The sequence below is a fragment of the Pelodiscus sinensis genome, chromosome 7, assembly GCF_049634645.1.
Source record: "Pelodiscus sinensis isolate JC-2024 chromosome 7, ASM4963464v1, whole genome shotgun sequence".
NCBI classification, from domain to species: Eukaryota; Metazoa; Chordata; order Testudines; family Trionychidae; genus Pelodiscus; species Pelodiscus sinensis.
In genome coordinates, this window is record NC_134717.1 from 36,726,195 (window position 1) to 36,750,335 (window position 24,141).

A 24,141-nucleotide genomic window follows, 5' to 3' on the forward strand; every position below is an offset into this window, starting at 1 on the left:
GAAGACATGTGTAACTGAATATATGCATATTTCATTCCAGTACTTGGAAAGAATCTCGAAGACTTTCACTGATACCTGGAGAAGATTTACCCAGCATTGCTTTGGTGCTTAACTCAATTAATTTTTATTTTTTGGAAAATAAAATGAAAATGTACGTGTTTCATTTGAATCATTACTCTGGGGTGGAACTAGAGATGTGGGGTTCAGTATGCAGGCTGCCCTGAGAAGAGAGGATGACCCCAGCCCTCTCTCACCTCAGCTTCTTGGGGCCAGATGAGAAACACCTTTCCATGGTTACTGCATCTCCTGGGGACACAGCCTGAGGAAGGGTGTATATCCCTAGGATAGGGCAGGTCCAGGTTTGTCTGCCCCCATGTTCTCCAGAATGAGGAATGCAGCAAACTGTGCACTTCCCCTCGCTCTATGAGGAAGGGAATAGCCAACAGTGTTCCCATACAAATGGTGTGTGGGGGGAGGAGAACTTCAGCCCCCCACACACTTCATAAAAAGTGGCTGGGAGGTGGGAGGTTCAGGGATGGCACAGTCCTGAATGGAGCGGGGATTGTGCACCCAGCCTGCCCCTATCACACTTGCCTGGTGATTCTGGATGTTTTCTGTATGGTTTTATCAGAAGCAATCCCATTCCAGGCACATCATATTTTCCTGGCACAACCAAACCCTTACCTTGTTTTGTTATAATAATAAGAAGCTCTATACCGGATTTGATGGTCCTAGCTCTTACTGTTTAGGAGGATTTCTTGAACAAACAGATAGATGGACACACAGACTCACAGAAGACAAACTCTCTCAAATATATAGTAAATAAACAGAAATTTCTTGGACCCCAGATATTGAAGTTAAAAGAGCATGCATCTAGAAATAACAGTCTGCGAGCGATAGTAATAAAACAGGGGTATGTCTACACTACCCCGCTAGTTCGAACTAGCGGGGTAACGTATGCATACCGCACTTGCTAATGAAGCCCGGGATTTGAATTTCCTGGGCTTCATTAGCATAAGCGGGGAGCCGCCATTTTTAAATCCCCGCTGCTTCGAACCCCGTGCAGCGCGGCTACACGGGGCTCGAACTAGGTAGTTCGGACTAGGTTCCTACTCCGAACTACCATTACTCCTCGTGGAATGAGGTGTACCGGTAGTTCGGAATAGGCACCCTAGTCCGAACTACCTAGTTCGAGCCCCGTGTAGCCGTGCTGCACGGGGTTCGAAGCAGCGGGGTTTTAAAAATGGCGGCTCCCTGCTTATGCTAATGAAGCCCGGGAAATTCAAATCCCGGGCTTCATTAGCAAGTGCGGTATGCATACATTACCCTCCTAGTTCGAACTAGGAGGGTAGTGTAGACATACCCCAGCTGATTAATTCTACTTTCCTATATAGAGTACTGTGATTTAACATCATTTTGTAATTAATTCACTCAACATACCTTTCAACTGGATTATGTCTAAAGAAGAATGCAATTTTTTACCAAAGGAAAGGATTATATTACTGACATAATGGATAAGGTTGTAAAGGAATTTACTTTCTTTCTTATAAGTGTATTAGAAAGAAAAATCTTACTGATGGCTGTTCAGCAATAAGACAGAATATTATTATCTCTGTACTTACAAGGCAGATTTAAAATAATCTACTGGCTCTCTAAATCTATAATGAAAAAAGTGCTTTTTAATATTCTGCCATTAATAATTTATCCTAGAGGAACAAAATGTGGAGTGCATAGTATTTTGAGCAAAATTTTTATACCGTGATTCAATCCTGTCAACAAAAAATAACCAAGCCCAGATGAGAGACAATACTCCACTCTTTGTATGGATTCAAGAATCAACTATAAACTATAACAATATTAATCATATCCCAAGTAAGGAAGACAAGACATCACTTTTGAAACTATTTCTATACTATTGGCAGAGCTACTCTTCACCCATACTGGCCCCACTTCTAGGATGCTCTCAGCCCTCTCTCTCAGTTAAACAGGACTGTTTGGGTCAAATCTTCAGCTTGTATAAATAGATGCAGCTCCACTGAGTGGAGTTATGCCAGTTTCCAACATGGAGATTGTAGCTGTTAAGATAATTTCTCGACCCGCTTTGTCTGTAAGATACATTGTGCTACCTGTAGAGTCTTCAACCTTGCTGACCCACTCTTACTTTCATACCTTATTAGTTTCTCCATAAAAGTATTTAATTTACTGTAAATTACAACTTATACGACTGAACTAGTTTGGAGAAGACATAATATGCTTCTAATTGTTATGAGTTTTATAGTATATCAGAAGATTTATCCGATGTTGCTTGGGTCCTTAGCACAATCAGTTTTTCTTTTTCGGAAAATAAAATGAAAGTATGCATGCTTCATTTAAATCATTGCTGTTGGGTTGCACTAGAGATGAGGAGTCAGTATGCAGTCTTTCCCAGGGAGAGAGGACAACTACAGCCCTCTCAGCACTTTCCCAGGGCCGCTGCAGCTCCAGGGGGCAGAGACAGGGCAGGGGTGCATGCCTCCCAACTGAGACAGGTACTGGGTAGGGTGGGGGCCATGGAAAAATCACCTGTTCCCTGACAGTTCTGCATCAGCTCTGGATTGGATACCATGACTGTGGGGGAGGTGCCCTCTCTTCTGGCCCCAGCATTTTGCCGATGTGACTGGGGTTGGGTGGGAAGGTGCCCCTCCCCCATCATAGAGGGGCATGATGCGGGAGTGGGGGGAAGGAGTGAGGAATCCCTTTCCACAGCCCCAACACAGTTTGTGGGAGTCACAGCCCTCTGCTGGCTCAGCAAAGACCTGCTGCGGCAGCTCTGTGCTGGGGCTAGTGGGCAGAGATGGCAGCCCTGAGTAACTGGCCTCCATGAGCATTCATAGAATCATAGAACTGGAAGGGACCTCAAGAGGTCATCGAGTCCAGCCCCCCACCCTCAAGGCAGGACCAAGCTCCATCTACACCATCCCTGACAGATGTCTATCTAACCTGTTCTTAAATATCTCCAGAGAGGGAGATTCCACCACCTCTCTTGGCAATTTATTCCAATATTTGACCACCCTAACAGGAATTTTTTCCTAATGTCCAATCTAAACCTCCCTTGCTGCACTTTAAGCCCATTACCCCTTGTCCTGTCCTCAGAAACCAAGAGGAACAAATTTTCTCCTTCCTCCTTGTGACACCCTTTTAGATATTTGAAAACCGCTATCATGTCCCCCCTTAATCTTCTTTTTTCCAAACTAAACAAGCCCAGTTCATGAAGCCTGGCTTCATAGGTCATGTTCTCTAGACCTTTAATCATTCTTTCTCTCTTCTCTGTACCCTTTCCAATTTCTCCACATCTTTCTTGAAATGTAGCGCCCAGAACTGGACACAGTACTCCAGCTGAGGCCTAACTAGTGCAGAGTAGAGCGGCAGAATGACTTCACGAGTTTTGCTTACAACACACCTGTTGATACAACCTAGAATCATATTTGCTTTTTTTGCAACAGCATCACACTGTTGACTCATATTCAACTTGTGGTCCACTATGACCCCAAGATCCCTTTCCGCCGTGCTCCTTCCTAGACAGTCGCTTCCCATCTTGTATGTATGGAACTGATTGTTCCTTCCTAAGTGGAGCACTTTGCATTTCTCTTTATTAAACTTCATCCTGTTTACCTCTGACCATTTCTCTAACTTGCTAAGGTCATTTTGAATTATGTCCCTATCCTCCAAAGAAGTTGCAACCCCACCCAGCTTGGTATCATCTGCAAACTTAATAAGCGTACTCTCTATCCCAATATCTACATCATTGATGAAGATATTGAACAGTACGGGTCCCAAAACAGACCCTTGCGGAACTCCACTTGTTATCCCTTTCCAGCAGGATTTAGCACCGTTAACAACAACTCTTTGACTACGGTTATCCAGCGAATTCTGCACCCACCTTGTCGTGGCCCTACCTAAGTTATATTTGCCTAGTTTATCAATAAAAATATCATGCGAGACCGTATCAAATGCCTTACTAAAGTCTAGGTATATGACATCCACAGCGTCTCCCTTATCCACAAGGCTCGTTATCCTATCAAAGAAAGCTATCAGATTAGTTTGGCATGACTTGTTCTTCACAAACCCATGCTGGCTATTCCCTATCACTTTATTACCTTCCAAGTGTTTGCATATGATTTCCTTAATTACCTGCTCCATTATCTTCCCTGGGACAGAAGTTAAACTGACCAGTCCGTAGTTTCCTGGGTTGTTCTTATTCCCCTTTTTATAGATGGGCACAATATTTGCCCTTTTCCAGTCTTCTGGAATCTGCCCTGTCTTCCATGATTTTTCAAAGATCATAGCTAAAGGCTCAGATACCTCCTCTATCAGCTCCTTGAGTATCCTGGGATGCATTTAATCAGGACCTGGTGACTTGCTGATATCTAACTTTCCTAAGTGATTTTTAACTTGTTCTTTGTGTATCCTATCTTCTAAACTTACCCTCTCTCTGCTTGTATTCACTACGTTAGGCCTTGAGCCCTCTTTCAACATTCACTCTGTCATGTCAATTTTGAGGCCTGTACTTAATTTTGGTGATTCTGTTTCTTTTCTGTTTGGTTTTATGAGTATCAGTCCCATTCCAGGCACATCCTGTTTTCCTGATACAATCAAATCCTTATGTTGCTTTAAGGAAGTTGTATCATGAACAAATAGACTGATGGATAGACAGACAAACGCTGACAAATATATATTTAAATCCCGGGCTTGATTTGCAACTTCGAATGCCTACATTAACCTCCCTAATTCAAACTAGGGGGCTAGTGTAGACATATCCTAGTAGATGTAGTGTGAATTCTTATTGTAATCTATTATTCCATGCTGCTTCATTATCCTTAAGTTTGAATTTCTGGAACCAACTCTTACTGCTTTGGTCAGAAAATAACTTATCTTTTAATATTTTGGCAATCAGAAACAGTATTATTTAATGATGAAATGTATATGGTATACTTCAATCAGCTTTAAACTCTTCCTAAAAACATTGGTGGAAAAGTGAAAGTTCGGGATATGTGACTGGTATGTAGGAACAGAGAGTCCTCCCCAACACAAATTTAATATTACAAAAAAGTTTTTAAAGCTTCTGGGAGAAATTGGTTGCCCCCAGGTAGGTCTAGTCCAGACCTCCTTATGCCTCCAAGTCACCATTGCAGATTAATTCTGAGAGGAAACCTAGATCTCTCACACAATAACCATAAGAGGGAAGGTGGAAGAGGGACCAAAGATCCAGAGGGGGTATGTTCAACCATTTCCACAGCTCAAAACTATTAGAGGGAAGTACTGCAGTAAGGGGCAGGAATGTTGGCTATAAGCGACAGGTGAAAAGTGGTAAAAGGGAAAATTTCTGAAAGAGAAGAGCTGGAAGAAAGTAGAAGCGAAGAAGAAAGGTGAGTGGGAAGAAAGAGGAGTGTAGTGTTCCAGCTCAGGCCAAAGAAAAAGTGTTTTCTAGGACCACAATGGAAAATTGAGAACAGTATCAGAGAGTCCTAAAGCTACCTATATTCAGCACAAAAGTGGTGTTACAAGTTGAGGGGTATGCTCTGGGAATTATATATCCAAAGTCAGGCACCATAAAAATTAGCTGATGCTATTTACTTTCATTTATGTGGTTTTTGCAACAGCCATATTGTGTTTAAAGATCAAAGGGAGATGGGAGGGAGAGGGGTATGTAGGTATGATGAGTAAAATTGGGGAAAAAAAGGTAAGTGCAAAAATACAAAGAATTGTAATGAAGCTAAAGCTCCAGGGTGAGATTTTCAAAAATACTCAACATTACCCCTACTCTGTTACTACTAAAGTGAGTGAGTGCATTTGAAAATCTAACCCAGAGCTATGAGAATAATTCATAACATTCATTAGTAGGTAAACTTCACATCTTTTTGTTTGGAAATTGCCCACAAATAGATGGTGATTTTCACAAATTTGTTTTTCTAAATAATTCACTGAGTACTTTTTGTAAATAATTACTTCTGCAAGTATTCAGAATTTAATTTAATTAGATACATAATTCACAATGTCTATTTCTGTTCCCTGACTGGTGGTACAAATCTATTAGAAATAGATTTCCTGTGTAAATAGTCATAATCATTAATAAAAAATTCTCTGTCAGAATGTGTTTTGTAATAGGTGTCTTAGAATGAACTCTAACATAGATTTCCTGTGTGGGAAAGTCACTTAATCTTTCTCTACAACTATTTTCCAACTATAAATAGAGATAATACTTCCTCTTCTGGGCCTTTTTCTGCCCTCTCTATTTAGACTACAAGCTCTTTTAGAGTAGGGCTTGTCTACTACCCTGTACAGAACATACATACATACATACAGCACAATACGCTATTGTGATACAAATCATAGAATCATCAAACACTATAACTGGAAGGGACCTCAAGAAATCACAAAGTCCAGTCCCCTGCCCTCATGGCAGGAACAAGCACCAGCTAGATCGGGGTGGGCAATGTAAACATTTTTTGAAGTGCCACTGGGCCGCCCAGAAGGGACAGAGCCTAAACTGGAAGGGGTGGGCCAGGATGCTTCTGGGCTACCCTACCCACAGACAATGATTGGCCTGGGGGGGAGCCCATTTACGCCCCCCCTTCTCAGTAGGCACCCACTGCGCCCTGCTATGTTCTCCTTGCAAGGCGGGGTAGAGCAGGAGGAGGCTTTGGGCACTCTCCACACCCCCAGACCAATCAGGGTCTGGGGGCGGGGGAGCTCTCAAAGCATCCTTCTGCCCTGCAAAGAGCGTGTAGCACTCTGAAGTGCTGTGTGCTCCTCTCAGGGCCGGGGCAGGGCAAAGGAAGTTTCGCATAACTCACCCGCCCCCAGACCCTGATGGGCCTGTGGGCGGGGGGAACGCCTGAAGCCTCCTCCCGCCTTACCCCAACTCTGCGAGGAGTACACGACACTTCAAAGTGCTATGCGCTCCTCGCAGGGCGGGAGGAGGCTTCACGTCCTCTTCCCGCACCCAGGCCAATCGGTATGCAAGTGTATCGCACTTTGAAGTGCCGTGTGCTCCTCGCAGGGAGTCGGGGGGAGGGCAGAGGAAACTTTGTGCGCACCTTCTGCCCCCAAGGCCAATCAGGGCTTGGGGGTGGGGGAGTGTGTGATGTTTTCTCCCACCCTGTGAGAAGTGCATAACACTTTGAAGTACAGTGTGCTCCTTGAAGGGCGGGAGCAAGTTTTACGTGCTCCCCCACCCTCAGACCCCAATTGGCCTAGGGGCGGGGGAGCGGCAGGGTCTCTGCGGGCCAGATCAACCCTCTTGGCAGGCTGAATCTGGCCTGCAGAGGCCTTTTGCCAACCCTTGATCTAGGTCATCCCTGATGTCTGGCTAACCTGCTCTTAAATATCTCCAGTGATATTTATATGGATAGCTAACTATTTATATGATATACATACAGTGCTTTTTTTGTAAAAAAAAAAAAAAAAAAAAAAAAAAAAAAGTGCCAGGGAAAAAGTTATTGAGCTCTGCCTGCAGGTGCTGGTACTGCATCTGGTGGTGCCAGTACTGAGTACTAGGCAATACTGTCACAAAAAAGCACTAAAAAAGCACTGTATATATAGATATAGATATAAATAATAATAAATAATACTTTTGGGGAACATTCCTGCTAGGAAATTAATTTTCATGGAAAGCTAAGAGTTGTGTGTGCCATCAAAATGATTCATTTAAATATTTGAATAAATAAGAATCAGTCATTTTAGTAATGTCCATCCAGATCTGTTAATAACATATAAGCCAGCAATATTACCTGCCTTTCTTAAGGAGCATTTGTTAAGCTTAGTTTAATTGTTCCAAGATTATCTCTACTGCAGTTTCAACTTTTATGAGTTGAGATGCAGGGATGCAGGAAGGTGGACTCAGTGATTTTTAGATATATATCTACTCTAGCAACAAATTAGAAGAACACAAATTTTAAAACTAACAAAATCATCTTACTGTTCCCCAGACTCACACATCTCTTAGCTCACTATGGGCCATTGAAAAGGTATGGGCCTTGTTGAGACTATTGGCCTTCAGGAGGCCTCCCACAGTTCCTCGCCCTGACCACTCTGGCCAGAACTTACACTTCTACTGCTCTACCTGGTGACCTCAAAAAGCCATGGGAAAAGGAGAATGGCCTTTCCCATTTGGTCAGCATTGTGAGTACATTCTGAGTGAGCAGCACACCACAGCACACTTGGAAATGATTTCAAATAATCCAACTAACACTGTGAAGACTTTGAAGACTTCCACTTCCCAGGCACAGAAGAGCACCAGCATGGAGTGTCCAGGAGATCTTGGACCTCATAGAGGTATGGGGAGATTAAGCCATCCTCACTGACCTCTGAACCAGAAAAAGGAATGCTGAGATTTATGGCAGGATCACAAGCTACCTGGGAGGCTAAAGGCTATTCCAGGAACACCCAGCAGTCTAGAGTGAAAATCAGTGAACTGAGGCAGTCCTGCCATAAGGCAAAGTAGAAGAGCGGATGGCCTAGTGCAGCACCTCACACTTGCCGCTTCTATGAGCAGCTGGATGCGATGTTTGGGGGGAGGGGAGGCCAGCTTCCTCAACATAGTCATGGAGTCCAGCCAAGATACGCCTGGCATTAGCCTGGAAGACACAGTAGTGGCAGAGGGGGAGGAGGTGGAGAAGGAGGTGTAGACTAGCCAGCCGATGATCCTCAAGAACCAAGAGCTGGTCATAAAACTAGAACAGTCCCCTCCTCCCTGGATGTCTTCCAATCCAGCACCAACTCTGTGGAGGGCACTTCAGGTGAGTTTGCAAACTTTTTCTAACTAAAAGTGGTTTAAGGCAGGGGTGTGTGATGGGTGGTGTACTCTTTGCCTACACAGTGTGGGGGTCCTGGAACAGCTTGTTAACATGTCTGCAAGTGGAACGGGAACTATTTGATCCTTCTCACAAGGTTTTGGGGTGGTCATCTTTATTCCGTCCTCTACGGTATAACATCTTCCCACACCAAGCCACCAGTAAGTGGTCTGGAATCATTGAACCACAAAGCATTGCAGCATAAGGCCCAGGTTTATGGCCACATTCAGTAAACATATGCTCCCTATCACTCTGTGTGATTTGGAGAAGACTGAAGGGGAGGGGAACTTAATAGCAATTCTCCCAGGAGGCCACCTGTGCTGGACACAAGTTACCCCTGTTCACCCTCCCCCGCGTGGTCAGGAAAAGAAGCCATGTCCCTGGGAGGCCACATGTGCTGGACCCCGGTATGTGCCAGACACAATGAGAAGCAGCCTTCTGCTACACCACCCCCTGCCTACAGGTTCGTGCCCTGGCTAGCCCCTTGCCATGCCATGCCTGCCTCCAGACCGAATGCATCCTGATGCTCCTCTGAGAAATCTGTGCACTTGCTGTAAAAGTGCCCACTTTAAAGCAAACATTTGGCCTTGCACGGAACACATTTCCTTTGTCTTTACAGAGACCTTTGGTGTAGGCTAACAGATTAGGGTTAGGCCTAGCACAGTGTATCTCTGTAAAGTCTGCCATTATAACTTTTCTTTGAAGCTGGAACAGCAGCCAGCTCGGTGCATTCTCTGCCTCCTACAGTATCTGCCCACCTGACTCAGATCCACAGGTGAAAATGCATGAGAGAGGACATGATCCGTGAGCAGATGGACTGCAAGCACTCTCTAATGAAGGAGATACAGGCAGAGTGCCTGTGCTAGATCACAGAGCAGCAGGAGAGAAGAGCCCAGCAGGAAGCAGCAGCATCTGCAGCACCATTAAGAAGTTCCCCTTGAGTTTGACGTACTCCAAGGCAAGGTGTTCAGGGGCCAAGATGGGGATGTGCAATGTGTCTAGGGCCCCTCTGAAGTTAGGAAACTCCATTTCAGCAAATCCATCCACTGTGGTCTCCATGTTTCCCAGAATCACAACCCTTTGTAGCAGAATGTTATTGATGGCCTGGGCTACTTATATGACAACAGCACCCCTGGTAGGTTTCCCCACTCTGAACTGATTCCTGACTGAATCCCAAATAGCTGTCTGGTGTTGCAAGCTTCAATAGGGCTATTGCCATCCACCTCTCCATGGTCAAAGCAGATCTCAGGCTGGTGGTCTGGTTCCTCAGGGCAGGGGCAAGCCATCCACTAAGTTCATGCCAAGAGCATGGCCTTGCATATTTGGAAGTCCTGCAGTCATTGTTGATCACCCCATGTCTGCATTCTGCATCACAATGCAATCCACCAGTTTCATTGTGTCTAGATGATTGACTGACAGCTGTGCTAGGATCAGTGCCAGGTCTTTCATGAGCAACACCTCCATGCCACACTGAGCTTCATTCTCGTCCTCTTCCTGGAGGCACCTCATGTGTATGCTGTCAGAGTACTGTGCCATTAGGCACATCACGACACACATCAGCATGACAGTGCTTTTGTACCAACTGGGCTTCTTGCTCACGTTGCTATAGCATTTGCACAGGCAACCAGGGCACCAAAAGATACGAACACACTGACTCCCCTTTATCTCACACAAGCAGGGAAGGACTAAATGAGTGTATTCTGGAATGCTGATGACATGAACTCATAACCACCCGCTGCAGAGTTTTGGACTCAGCAGGCACCAGAAACTTAGCCTAGACTGAAAAGATACCCATGGTGCCTCACTCTCTGAGTCAACAATAGGCTCCCTAATGAGTATGCACTACTTCAGACTACATTCGACACAGACCTTTGACTTCGCAAATTCAGGTGGTAAAAAAATCAACCATATTAGACTGAACATTATCTCATAGCGTAGACGTGCCCCCAGAGAGTCCTGCTAGAAGTTCCCTTTCTTTTATACTCACAGGGCTCTAGTTTGGGCATTTCCACTGACAGCAATTCTAGTAGTATTTCCCAGGGAGACGGGTCATCTTGTAAGTAGATTAAAACCTTTTAAGGAATGTCCCTGTTCATTCTTAAAGAATGTAGCTGATACTTGTTTAGTTAATCAAATACATTTCATTCCTTTACTGTAGAAAAAGAGGTGGTGGGAGAAAATCTTATATCCGATGCAGAGGAGAATGTAAGCATAGTTTCTGAATCACAGTCTGAATCTCTCTGTTAAAGAATGTATTACGTTCCTTTGTACTCTCTTGAGTGAGTTAAAAAGTTTCTTCTAGAAGTGTTCACTTGGAGTGCTGAAGAGAGAACTGCTGAATTAGCTTAGAAACGTAATACATTTTTTACTACATTCCAGAAAACGGGAAAAATATGGGAAGGTGTGATTTTCAACTTTTGTCTGGTCCTACTTATAAAATTAAGGAAAATGGGGAAATATTAAATTAGATTGGAAAACATTGAGCATTTCCGAGGACTTCATTCTGAGATGCTTTTCTTAGGCAATATTAGTGCTGCTGCTGAAAAAGCACAAAAACCCTGAATCATCTTCTGCACCCCAATACTCTGCCCCAGCCTCTTCTACACCATCATTTCTCCCCACAGTCTCCTCTTTTCCAAACTGAAAAGTCTCAGTCGCTTTAGGCTCTCCTCATATGGGACTTGTTCCAAACCCCTAATCATTTTAGTTGCCCTTTTCTGAACCCTTTCCAAGGCCAAAATATCTTTTTTTAAGGTGAGGAGACCACATCTGTACACAGTACTAAAGATGTGGGTGTACCATAGTTTTATACAGGAGAAGTAAGGGTATGTCTACACTGACACCCTAGTTCAAACTAGCGTGGCTAATGTAGGCATTCGAAGTTGCAAATGAAGCCCGGGATTTAAATATCCCGGACTTCATTTGCATCTTGCCGGGCGCCGCCATTTTTAAATCCCCGTTAGTGCGGACTCCGTGCCCACGGCTACACGCGGCACTGAGTAGGTAGTTCGAATTAGGCTCTCTAATCTCTTTGCTCATTTGTCGTAGCCAAATTAGCCCCCATCATAACAGATTTATTGGAGCATAAGCTTTCATGGGCAAAGACCCATATCATCAGATGCATATCATTGTGGAGTCATTGTGGCTAGTTCTCTGAAAACATCCACTCAATATGCAGCAGCAGTCAAAAAAGAAAATAGAATGTTAGGAATCATTAAGAAAGGAATAGAAAATAAGACCGAGAATGTCGTATTGCCTCTGTATAAATCCATGGTAGGCCCACATCTTGAATACTGTGTGCAAATGTGGTCACCATCTCAAAAATACCTTAGCATTGGAAAAAATTCAGAAAAGGACAACAAAAATGATTGAGGTATGTAATGGCTGCCTGTCACAGCGTGGGTGGCCCGTCCCTGCTGGGAGACCAGTCAAGAAGCCTTAGCTTGCGTTCTCACTCCTGCTCAAGCCCCTATCATCTGGATGTTAAGGCTCCACAGCCTGGTCCGTAGTGCCCTCAATCAGTAAGGCCTGCTGACCTAGTCTCTAGCACCCAAGTCTACAGGGCTGTAAGGCCTGATGGACAAGTTTCTAGCACCCCTGTCTCTGGGGCAGTAAGGCCCAGTGGCCCAGTCTATATTGTGTTAGGTTTGTCCTCCCTGTTGTAAGGGGATGATTGAAGGATGTGGGGGTAGACAGGCCCAGGCCCTCCCTCTCCATTGGGTCTCAGCCTAGGACCCTGTCAGTGTTAGGCATATCCCACCACTGGCTCAGCAAGGAATCCACCCGAAACATGCCAAGTTTGCCAGGAGGCCTCTAGCTCCCCACCCTGGGCTACATCCTACCTTGGTCTGCCAGCAGCGTATTTCCTACTTGCGATGGCTGCTGCAGTTGTGGCTGCAGATCAACAACAGAGATTGGATCATGTGATGATTATCTGTTCTATTCATTCCCTCTGGGGCATCTGGCATTGGCCACTATTGAAAGATAGGATACTAGGCAAAATGGACTAAAATGGTCAGACACATAGAATAACATAATTTGTTGGGCAAAAGTCAACATGGTTTCTGTAAAGGGCAATCATGTCTTACTAATCTATGAGAGTTCTTTGAAGGGGTCAGCCAACATGTGGACAAGGGGGATCCAGTAGATATAATGTACTTAGATTTTCAGAAAGCCTTTGACAAAGTCCCTCACCAAAGGCTCTTACGTAAATTAAGTTGTCATGGGATAAGAGGGAAGATCCTTTCATGGACTGAGAACTGGTTAAAAGACAGGAAAAAAAGGGTAGGAATAAATGGTAAATTTTCAGAATGGAGAGGGGTAACTAGTGGTGTTCCCCAAGGGTCAATCCTAGGACCAATCCTATTCAAATTATTCATAAATGACCTGGAGAAAGGGGTAAACAGTGAGATGGCAAAGTTTGTAGACAATATGAAACTGCTCAAGGTAGTTAAGACCAAAAGCAGACTGTGAAGAACTTAAAAAAGATCTCACAAAACTAAGTGATTGGGTAACAAAATGGCAAATGAAATTTAATGTGGATAAATGTAAAATAATGCACATTGGACAAAATAACCCCAACTATACATTCAATATGATGGGGGCTAATTTAGCTACAACAAATCAGGAAAAAGATCTTGGAATCATGGTGGATAGTTCTCTGAAAACATCCACACAATGTGCAGTGGCAGAGAAAAAAGCAAACAGGATGTTAGGAATCATTAAAAAAGGGATAGAGAATAAGATAGAGAATATCTTATTGCCCTTATATAAATCCATGGTACACTCACATCTTGAATACTGCGTACAAATGTGGTCTCCTCATCTCAAAAAAGATATACTGGCATTAGAAAAGGTTCAGAGAAGGGCAACTAAAATGACTAGGGGTTTGGAACATGTCCCATATGAGGAGAGATTAAAGAGACAAGGACTTTTCAGCTTGGAAAAGAGGAGACTAAAGGGGAATATGATAGAGGTCTATAAAATCATGAGTGGTATGGAGAAAGTGAATAAAGGAAAGTTATTTACTTGTTTCCATAATATAAGAACTAGGGGCCACCAAATGAAATTAATGAGCAGCAGGTTTAAAACAAATAAAAGGAATTTTTTATTCACACAGTGCATAGTCAATCTGTGGAACTCCTTGCCTGACGGCTAGGACTATAAGGGTTTAAAAGAGAACTAGATAAATTCACGGAGGTTAAGTCCATTAATAGCTATTTGCCAGTCTGGGAAAGGAATGGTGTCCCTAGCTTCTGTTTGTCAGAGAGTGGAGATGGATGGCAGGAGAGAGATCGCTTGATCATTACCTGTTTGGTTCACTCCCTCTGGGACATCTGGCATTGGCCACTGTCAGCAGACAAAATACTGGGCTAGATGGACCTTTAGTCTGACCCAGTATGGTCATTCTTATGTTCTTATGGACCTTTGATCTCAACCAGTATGGCCATTCTTAAGTTATGGATGGGGTAATATATATTGCATAATTGATAGAGGGTTGCCAATTTTCTAATTGCATAAAACCGTAGACCCGTTCCTCGCCTTTATCCTGTCCATTCCTCAGGGCCTCACTTCCACTCCATTCCCCTCCTCTCTCTGACGTACATTCTTCCCCACCTTAATATAAGGCCTAGAGGACACCAAATGAAATTAATGGGTATCAGGTTTAAAACTAATAAGTGAAAGTTCTTTTTCACACAGTGCATAGTCAACCCATGGAACTCCTTGCCAGGGGAGGCTGTGAAGGCTAGAACTATAACAGAGTTTAAAGAGAAGCTAGATAAATTCATGGAACTTAGGTCCATAAAAGACTATTAGCCGAGAGGAGGCGGGGGGTAGGAATGGTGTCCCTGGTCTCTGTTTGTCAGAGGCTGGAGATGGATGGCACGAGACAAATCGCTTGATCATCTCTCCTGGGCACCTGGTGCTGGCCACTGTCAGCAGACAGGCTACTAGGCTAGATGGACCTTTGGTCTGACCCAGTACGGCCATTCTTATGTTATTATGTTAATCTGTAATGTGCCACAGGACTTCTCGTTGTTTATGCAGATTCAGACTAATACAGCTACCCCTCTGATAAATGACTCCAGATGTAAACTGTGTTTTTCTCCACTTCCTAACTGATGTGGTGGACCAGCTCAGTCAGTTTATCCTCTGAGACTTATGGGCCTGACAAATTTCTAGAGCAGGAGTAGCAGGGGTGAAAATAACTTAAATTACTTACAGGCACTGTTATATGGCAACGCCCTTCTCTTGGTGGGGCTCATGGCATAGGATGGGGGGATTGCCATATGGAATGAGGACTGTCAATGGGACACAGTCATACCAGCGTACAAAATATATTGGAAGGACAGAACAGGTCATGCTGGTGGGGGAGTGGCACTGTACATGAAAAAAAATATAGAATCAAATAAAGTAAAAATCTTAAATGAACCAAAATGTTCCATAGAATCTCTCTAGGTAGTAATTACTTGCTCTAATGATAAGAATATAGCAGCTGACCAGGAAATGACTATGGTCTAGAGGACTATGAAATGTTAAGGAAGATTAGAGAGAATGTAAAAATAAAAAATTAAATAATAATGGGGAATTTCAAATATTCCTATATTAACTGAGTACATGTCACCTCAGGATGGAATGCAGAGATAAAGTTCCTTGACACCTTAAGTGAGTGCTTCTTGGAGCTGCTGGTTCTGGAACCGACAAGAGGAGAGGCAATTCTTGATTTAGTCCTAAGTGGAGCAAAGGATTTGGCCCAAGAAGTAAATATAACTGGACAACTTGGAAATATTGACCATAATGTATAAAATTTAACATCTCTGTGGTGGGAAAAACCTCAGCAGCCCAACACTGTGACATTTAATTTCAGAGAGGGGAACTACACAAAAATGAGGTTAGGTAAACAAAGGTACAGTGCCAAAAGTAAAATCCCTGCAAGCATAATGGGGACTTTTCAAAGGCACCATAATAGAGGTCCAACCTCAATGTATACCCCAAATTAAAAAAAAAAAACAGTAAGAGAACAAAAAAAGTGCCAACGTAGCTTAACAACCAAGTAAAAGAAGCAGTAAGAGATAAAAAGGCATTGCTTAAATCCTAATGAGGAAAACAGAAAGCAGCATCAATTCTTGTCAAATTAAGTGTAAAAATGTAATAAGGAAAGCCAAAAGGGAGTTTGAAGAACAGCTAGCCACAAAATCAAAAAGTAATAGAAAAATGTTTTAAAGTACATCATAAGCAGGAAGCTTGCTAAACAAAAGCTTGCTAAACAACCAGTGGGACCAATGTATGATCAAGATGCTAAAAGAGCATTCAAAGACAATAAGGTCATTGCGGAGAAACTAAATAAATGTTTTGCTTCAGTCTTTAGGACTGAAAATGTTAGGGAGATTCCCATACCTAAGCCATTCTTTTTAGGTGAGGAATAATCCCAGATTGAGGTGTCAGAGGAGATTTTGGAACAAATTGATAAACGTAACAGTAACAAGTCACTGGGATGCTAATGTGAAACTGCAGGACTATTAACTGTGGTTTGTAACCTATCTGCTTCTGTACATAATGATTGGAAGATAGCTAACTTGACACCAATATTTAAAAAGGGCTCTAGAGGTGATCCTGGCAATTACAGACTGGTAAGTCTAATGTCAGTACAGGACAAATTAGTTGAAACTATAGTAAAGAATAGAATTGTCAGACACATAGATAAACATAATTTTTTGGGGAAAAGTCAACATGGATTCTGTAAAGGGAAATCATGCTAATCTAGTAGAGTTCTTTGAGCGGGTCAACAAGCATGCGGACAAGAGGGATCTAGTGAATACAGTGTACTTAGATTTCCAGAAAGCCTTTGACAAAGTCCCTCATCAAAGGTCTTAAGTAAAGTTAGTTGTCATGAGATAAGAGGGAAGGTCCTCTCATGGGTTGATAACTGGTTAAAAGACAAGAAAAAAGTGGTCGGAATAAATTATCAGTTTTCACAATGGAGAGAGGTAACTAGTGGTATCCTCCATGGGTCTGTACTGGGACCAATCCTGTTTCACCTATTTATAAATGATTTGGGGAGCGAGGTAAACAGCGAGATGGCAACATTTGCAGATGTTACTAAATTGCTCAAGATAGCTAAGAACAATGGAGCCCGTGAAGAGCTTTAAAAAGATCTCACAAAACTAAGTGATTGGGCAACAAAATGGCAAATGAATATTAACGTTGATAAATGCAAAGTAATGCACGTTGGAAAAAATAATCCAAATTAAAAAGACAATATGATGGGAATTAATTTAGCTATAACCACTCAAGAGAGAGGTCTTGGAGTCATTATGGATAGTTCTCTGAAAACATCCACTCAATGCGCAGCAGCAGTCAAAAAAGCAAACAGAACATTAGGAATCATTAAAAAAGAGATAGAGAATAAGACAGAATATCTTATTGCCTCTATATAAATCCATAGTATGCCCACATCTTGAATATTGCATACAGATGTGGTCGCCTCATCTCAAAAAAGATATATTGGCATTGGAAAAGATTCAGAAAGGGGCAACAAAAATGATCAGAGGTTTGATATAGGTGCCGTATGGAAAGAGATAAAAAAGACTGGGACTTTTCAGCTTAGCAAAGAGGAGACTTATGTCTAGACTACATCTGTCTGTCAGCAGAGGGATGTAAATGAGGCACTTCAAAAGTGTAAATGAAGCGGGGATTTAAATATCCTGCGCTTCATTTGCATAATCACCTCGTGGCGCTCTTTCGAACAAGAGCCATTTCTCAAAAAATGAGTACAGGATCTTTCAAAAAAGCCTGCTGTTTCTGACAGAACCGCATCTAGACAGTGATTTTACTTTTGAAATGGTGCTTGTTCGAAAGAGTGCCAAGAAGCGATTATGCAAATAAAGCGCGGGATATTTAAATCCCCGCTTCATTTGCACGTTCGAAGTGCCTCATTTACATCCCTCTATAAAATCATGACAGGAATGGAGAAAGTGTGTGAGGAAAAGTTATTACTTGTTCCCATAACATAAGAACTAGGGGTCACCAAATAAAATTATTAGGTAGCAGGTTTAAAACAAACAAAAGGAAGTTTTTCTTCATGTAGCACACCGTCAACCTGTGGAACTCCTTGTCAGAGGATATTGTGAAGACTAGTACTTTAACAGGGTTCGAAAAAGCGCTAGGTAAATTCATGGAGGCTACATCCATGAATACTTTTTAGCCAGGATGGGTAGGAATGGTGTGCCTAGCCTCTGTTTGTCAGTGGGTAGCAAAGGATGACAGGAGAGGGATCACTTAATGATTATCTGTTCTGTTCACTCCCTTTGGGCATCTGGCATTGGCCACTGTCAGAAGACAGGATACTGGGCTAGATGGACTTATGGTCTGACCCAGTATGACCGTTTTCATATTCTCACATTATTGTTATGTTATGACAATACTGTAAGACATGTAAGTGTGGGATAGAGTGCTGAGAGGGCTCAGGTCAGGAAATTGGAATGTGGGTGGGTATAGGTGTCGGGGGAGCTGAGGGTAGGGTGTGTGTGGGAGTGCAGGGATCAGGGCAGGAGTTTGGGGTAGATGTGCATAGGGTGGGGTGCCTCAGGGCTGTTGCAGTCCAGGTTGGTGATCCTGCCCCACACATGTTCTATTCTTGGCCAGATGGGAGCTGTGGGGGTATTGCCCATTGGCATGGAAAGGGAACTAGGAATGCAGGGAGTGCTGCAGCATCCTTGGGATCCTGGCCTAGAGCCTTGGGGCTCCTGGACCATTGCTTGGTATCCCGGCTGCTGCTGGCCCCACTCCCCACGATCCCAGCTGCCCCCAGCCCTATACACTCAGTGCTCTCCTGCCAGCTCTATATTCTGGGGTCCCAGCTGCTGCCCCTACATAACCAAGGCTTTTTTCCTGGCTTCAGCTCTGAGTAGGGGGAGGACAGAAGTAAGGAGGCTGATAGAAGTAACAGCCCCACTCCCAACCAACCACTTTCTTACCAGTTGGGCACACCAGTTTACTTTAATCATTGAAGGGTAGTAATAGGAGGAAAATGGACCAAATCCAGACTGCCATATGCTTTTAAATGGATCTGAAATATTTTGTATTTAGTTATTATTATTATCATTATTGTTATTTTTTTAAATTTGGTATGACGTCTGGACCTTCCTATGTCTTGACTAAAACATCTGGACCTTGACAAAAAATAAGTGACTAACTCTGTTCTAAAGTATACTAACAGAAAATATATTACAGGTTGAACCTCCATAGTCCAGCACTCTGGTCCGTCAACATCTGTGGTCCAGCATGATTTTAGTTAGTCAGATGTCCACTTATCATGGGTGTTGTCAAGTTTCCCGCTGTCCCATACAGTTTGTTTACAGCCACCAATCCTGACTCTCAATGTTATTTACCTTAAATTGACCCTAAATGTCTTCTAAAAGCCCAGTAAGCAGTGGAAGTTTTTCTAATGCTGCCAGATGCTATTGACCTCCTGTAGTTCAGCAAATTCTCTGGTTTGGCACTGGTCAGGTCTCAAGAGTGCCAGACTAGAGAGGTTCAACCTGTAAAACTAAGGGACCAGGATTTGGACTGCATTGAACTTGATAGAAAAAATCAGTCTGAAAAAGACTTGAAGAATAAAGAACTTACATCAACAATCAAGAAGTCCAGCCAGCACCAAGCATTAGTGAAATACATTTGAAAACCATAGGCCACCCATTTTAGAAGCATTTCCAGAATGAAGATGTATGTGAAAACCTTATCAGCATATTCCAGCATAGTCTTGATAGTCTTGCGCTGCTCTATATATATGTCTTCAAAAGCCTGTGAACACAAAGTGTTTCAAGTGTTCATAACACTTCCCAGTTCAAAAACTTGATTTAGATAAAGAAAGAAAGTAGAGGGTTTTGAGTATTAGTCTCTTCTTTGTATGCCATTTTCACCTTTTAGGTTACCTACTTCCCATTTTACTACATCTGCTTTCATGGGATCCAACTTTGAAAGGGGCTGGCTTGTCTTACGCTTTCTCCAATAGAATATGGAGTATATATTTTGAATATGAATTCTTCTTTTTATTAAGCAAAAGGAAAAGTCTCATTTCTGTTATTTTACGAAACAAGAAATATAGGGACTCCACATGTAATTCTGTGTATTGTATGACCCTCAATAGGCTATGCTTTTTCACTATTGAGATTTGGTTTTATAAATCAAGGTAAATTATTTCAGGCCAAATCCTGAAATGATTTACACAGATTTTTATTCAACTTTTAAATAAACCCTCACAGAAGCTAGTGACAAATTTGCTGGTGTATGAAGTATGTAGAGATGCAATTCTGTTTTATTGTTGAATCAAGAAATAAATACAAAGAATGATTTTCTGCCAATATTTTAATAAGGGGCTTTCCCAAAAACATCTTCCTGGTCCAGATATGTATATTCCCCCAGGCCAGGTCTATACTAAAGGGGAAAATCAACTTAAAATATGCCGCTCCTGCTATGTAAACATCAGCCCAGATCTTCTCAGAAGCAGAGTTGTGCTCAAAAATCATAATTTTAATCCAAATTCAAACAGTAACAAAATCAGTAATGTTCAGGTCCAGAGCTCTGCAATGGGTAACCACTATAAATTCTGGGTAACTCTACTGGCATTAATAAAAGTTACTCTATTTTTACACCACTATATTTAAAGTAGAGTTTAGCCCAATGTTTTGCTTTTGGTCCACCACTAATCAAAACATATGTCAATCTTAGCAAGCCTTTCAGACTTTGTTTACATTTCAAAACTGTAATGAAATATGAAATGCAGGAAGTTTTAGAGTGATTTTGAGTATCAGTGTGATCATTTGCACAGTTGTGATTTAAAGACATCTATCTGTCAAAGCTTCTTTACTGGGCATATTACAAAGTGAGTGTTTGATACTACTGATTCTAACATATTACCTAAATATTTCTTAAGCTGATTAAGTTTTCCTACTAATCAAAAGCTATTCTATACGAAGATGTAATAAATCATACTTCAAATTTTTATTCTTCAGAATGTCAACTTGTTTCACTTACCAGTGCACCACTGCTCAGAAGAATCATGAAGACAATGAATGTCTCAAACCAGTTGTGTTCAACTATGCTGTAGCAGGTTTTCCTAAGATTCCACCAGATTTTGCCTTTACCATCTTCTATACTTACTTGACAACATGTGAACTTCTGCACGCAACCTGTAAAACATATTAAACTATAACTAGAAATTGGAATAAAACAGCATCTTATTTTGTAGTAGTTACACTCTGGCATCCAATTTATTATTAATTTCCTAAGTCTGATAGCCACTCTCTTTATGAGTTACTTCTAAAATCTGACAGTATAATCTCTTGCTCACTATTACAAGGTTCTGAATATCTGAATTTTGAGAGTAAATAGATTCTTGTGATTCTTCCCATGAAAGCTTATGCCCTAATAAATCTATTAGGGTACATCTACACTGAGGAACTATTTTGGGATACTTCTTTTAAACAAGCTTTCGAAATAATGGGCTCGCTATTTCGACATCCCTGTAAACCTCATTCCACAAGGATTAAGGGATGTTTTGGAATTGTGCTCTATTTCAAAATACACTCAAAATAAGCTATGCAGTTTGCGTAGGTCAAACTGCATAGCTTATTTCAAGCTATGGGTGCAGTGTAGACGCAGAGCTAAAGTGTAGACAGCAGAGCTAAAGTTGGAATAAGCTATACAACTTCAGCAACATCCTTTGCGTAGCATAGGTCGAAATAGCTTAATTTGACTTTTGGCGCTATCTACACAGCAGGAAGTTGAAGGAAGAACACTTTTCCTTTGACTTCCCTTACTCCTCGTAAAAAGAGATTACCATGAGTCGAAGTAAGAAGTCCTCCAGCTCTACATTATTTTGAAATAAAAACTTGTAGCATAGACACACTCTTTGTTATTTTGGAATAATGTCAGTTTTTCCAAAATAATGCTGCTGTGTAGACATACTGTAAGGTGCCACAAGACTCCTCATTATTTTTTCAGATTTAAACTATGACTAGAAATGAAACCATACTGAGAAATTGACAGTGATTTACATTTACAACTAAGTATGAAATGTACTTTAAAAGTATCTGTCTGTATAAGTGACCCCCAACTTCCTCCTGCCCAACCTACAACCCCCCGCATTTACTGCTGCCGTTTGTGCTGCAGGGCTGTCAACTGCTAGGTTCAGTCCCCAGCCAGATGGCTCAAGGTATTGTTTGCATCCTGTGGCCACCAACTACCAGACCCAGCCCCTGGCTGGCTGGCTCATGGTACTGTTTGTGTCGCTCTGCAGGGCTGCCTACCGGATGGCACATTCCCCAACTAACTCAGGGCACTGTTCATGCCATGCCACAGGGCCACCTACTGCCCCGCAGAGCCCCCTGGCTCCAGGAGACTACAACTCCCAGGAGGCAAAGTGGGCCAGGAATGGAATTCCCATTCATAACATTGCCCCTATGGGCAATAAGGGTTCGAGTTATAATGGCCCGACTTACGACTTTTCTCCAGGATCCAATTAAGTCATAAGTGCTGCAGTTGCCTGTAGCTTATAGATTACACAATAATCTATGAGCTACAGTAGAATCTCAGAGTTATGAACACCTTGAAAATTGAAGTTGTCTGTAACTTTGAAATGTTTGTAACTGAATAAAATGTTATGGTTGTTCTTTCAAAAGTTTACAACTGAACATTGACTTAATACAGCTTTGAAAATTTACTGAGCAAAAGAAAACAGCTACTTTCCTTTTTATTTTTTAGTAGTTTATGCTTAACATAATACTCTACTGTATTGTGTTTATTTGTTTGTTGCTGCTGCCTGATTGCATGCTTCAAGTTTTGAGGTGTATGGTTGACTGCAGTTTGTTACCCAAATGTTCCTAACTCTAAGATTCTACTGTGTATTCAAAACACGGTGGCTACGTCTACATTGTGCATTCTTGCGCAAGAAGATATGCAAATAAGGCGTGGCGATGAATATCTCTGTGCCTCATTTGCATATCTAATGAGCCACCATTTTGTGCAAGGGGCTTTTGTGCAAGAAGGAGCAGTCTAAACCGCTCCTTCTTGCGCAAAAATCCCCTCTTGCACAAGAGCCGTTCAGCCTGAAAATAAGTGGCAGAATGACTCTTGCACAAGAGGGCTACCTCTAGACTGGCCCCAAATTCCGGAAAAGGGATGCAAATCAGGAAAGTCAGCATAGGGAAATCCGCGGGGGATTTAAATATCCCCCGCGGATTTAAATAAACATGTCCGCCGCTTTTTTTCCGGCTTGGGGAAAAGCTGGAAAAAAGCATCTAGACTGGCCCGATCCTCCGGAATAAAGCCCTTTTCCGGAGGACCTCTTATTCCTACCTGAAGGCAGGGCTTTATTCCGGAGGATTGGGCTAGTCTAGATGTTTTTTTCCGGCTTTTCCCCAAGCCGGAAAAAAAGCGGCGGACATGTTTATTTAAATCCGCGGGGGATATTTAAATCCCCCGCAGATTTCCCTATGCTGACTTACCTGATTTGCATCCCTTTTCCGGAATTTGGGGCCAGTCTAGACGTAGCCGAGGGATTTTTGCACAAAAAGGAGCAATTTAGACTGCTCCTTCTTGCGCAAAAGCCCCTTGCGCAAAATGGCGGCTCATTAGGTATGCAAATGAGGTGTGGCGATATTCATCACCATGCCTCATTTGCATATCTTCTTTTGAAACAATGTACAATATAGATGTAGCCTGTAGTTTTGGGGCTGTTAGCCCATGACAGTTCTGTTTGTCGCAGAAAACAGATTTGCTCCAAATTCTAAGTGCCTTCTCTAGTAACTCTAAAACACAAACATAGGAATGGAAAAGTTAATACTGCAAGTATCTTAATATTGAGAATTGTTAGCAATCAAGCAATAAGGAAAGTAGCCGCCTTTCAAAGAATTCCTTCTTTGACATTTGATTATCACTAAGAAGGGAGAACCTTCTCTTGAATAGTAAAACCAAGCAGGTCCATTGCATTTCAAATGCCAACTGTTGTAGAAGCAAATTGTGTTTGAAACAAGCCCCATTTTTCTAATACATATCTTTAGGCAATATTATGTTTTGTTACCTTCTGTAAAACAGGCTATTGGTTCAAGAGCTTCTTCAGGTTCAATCTCAGCTTGTTCTCCCTCTCCAGGAGGGGCAATATCAACTGTGCTACCTTCAGATGAGCTGGGTGCATTTAGTTTCTGAAAATAAAATTCCATAGGAAAATTTTTTCCTCACTAAGTATATATTGGTCATAGATTATACAGAAATATGCCAGTGCTCAATAACTTTTAAATAAGAGTATTGG

General features: G+C 42.2%; 1 protein-coding gene across 2 annotated transcripts in view; it reads right to left on the reverse strand.

Moving 5' to 3' along the window:
• Positions 1-24,141, reverse strand: part of LOC102446421 (sodium channel protein type 3 subunit alpha) — a 138,354-nt gene that overhangs the window by 19,383 nt on the left and 94,830 nt on the right. For both annotated transcript variants that reach the window (XM_006137327.4, XM_075933519.1), the window contains 3 exons: positions 23,914-24,034; positions 20,868-21,022; positions 19,461-19,634 (listed from right to left, as the gene is read on the reverse strand). In XM_006137327.4, the coding sequence (XP_006137389.2) occupies positions 19,461-19,634; positions 20,868-21,022; positions 23,914-24,034 (450 nt within the window). The remainder of the gene's footprint in view (positions 1-19,460; positions 19,635-20,867; positions 21,023-23,913; positions 24,035-24,141) is intronic.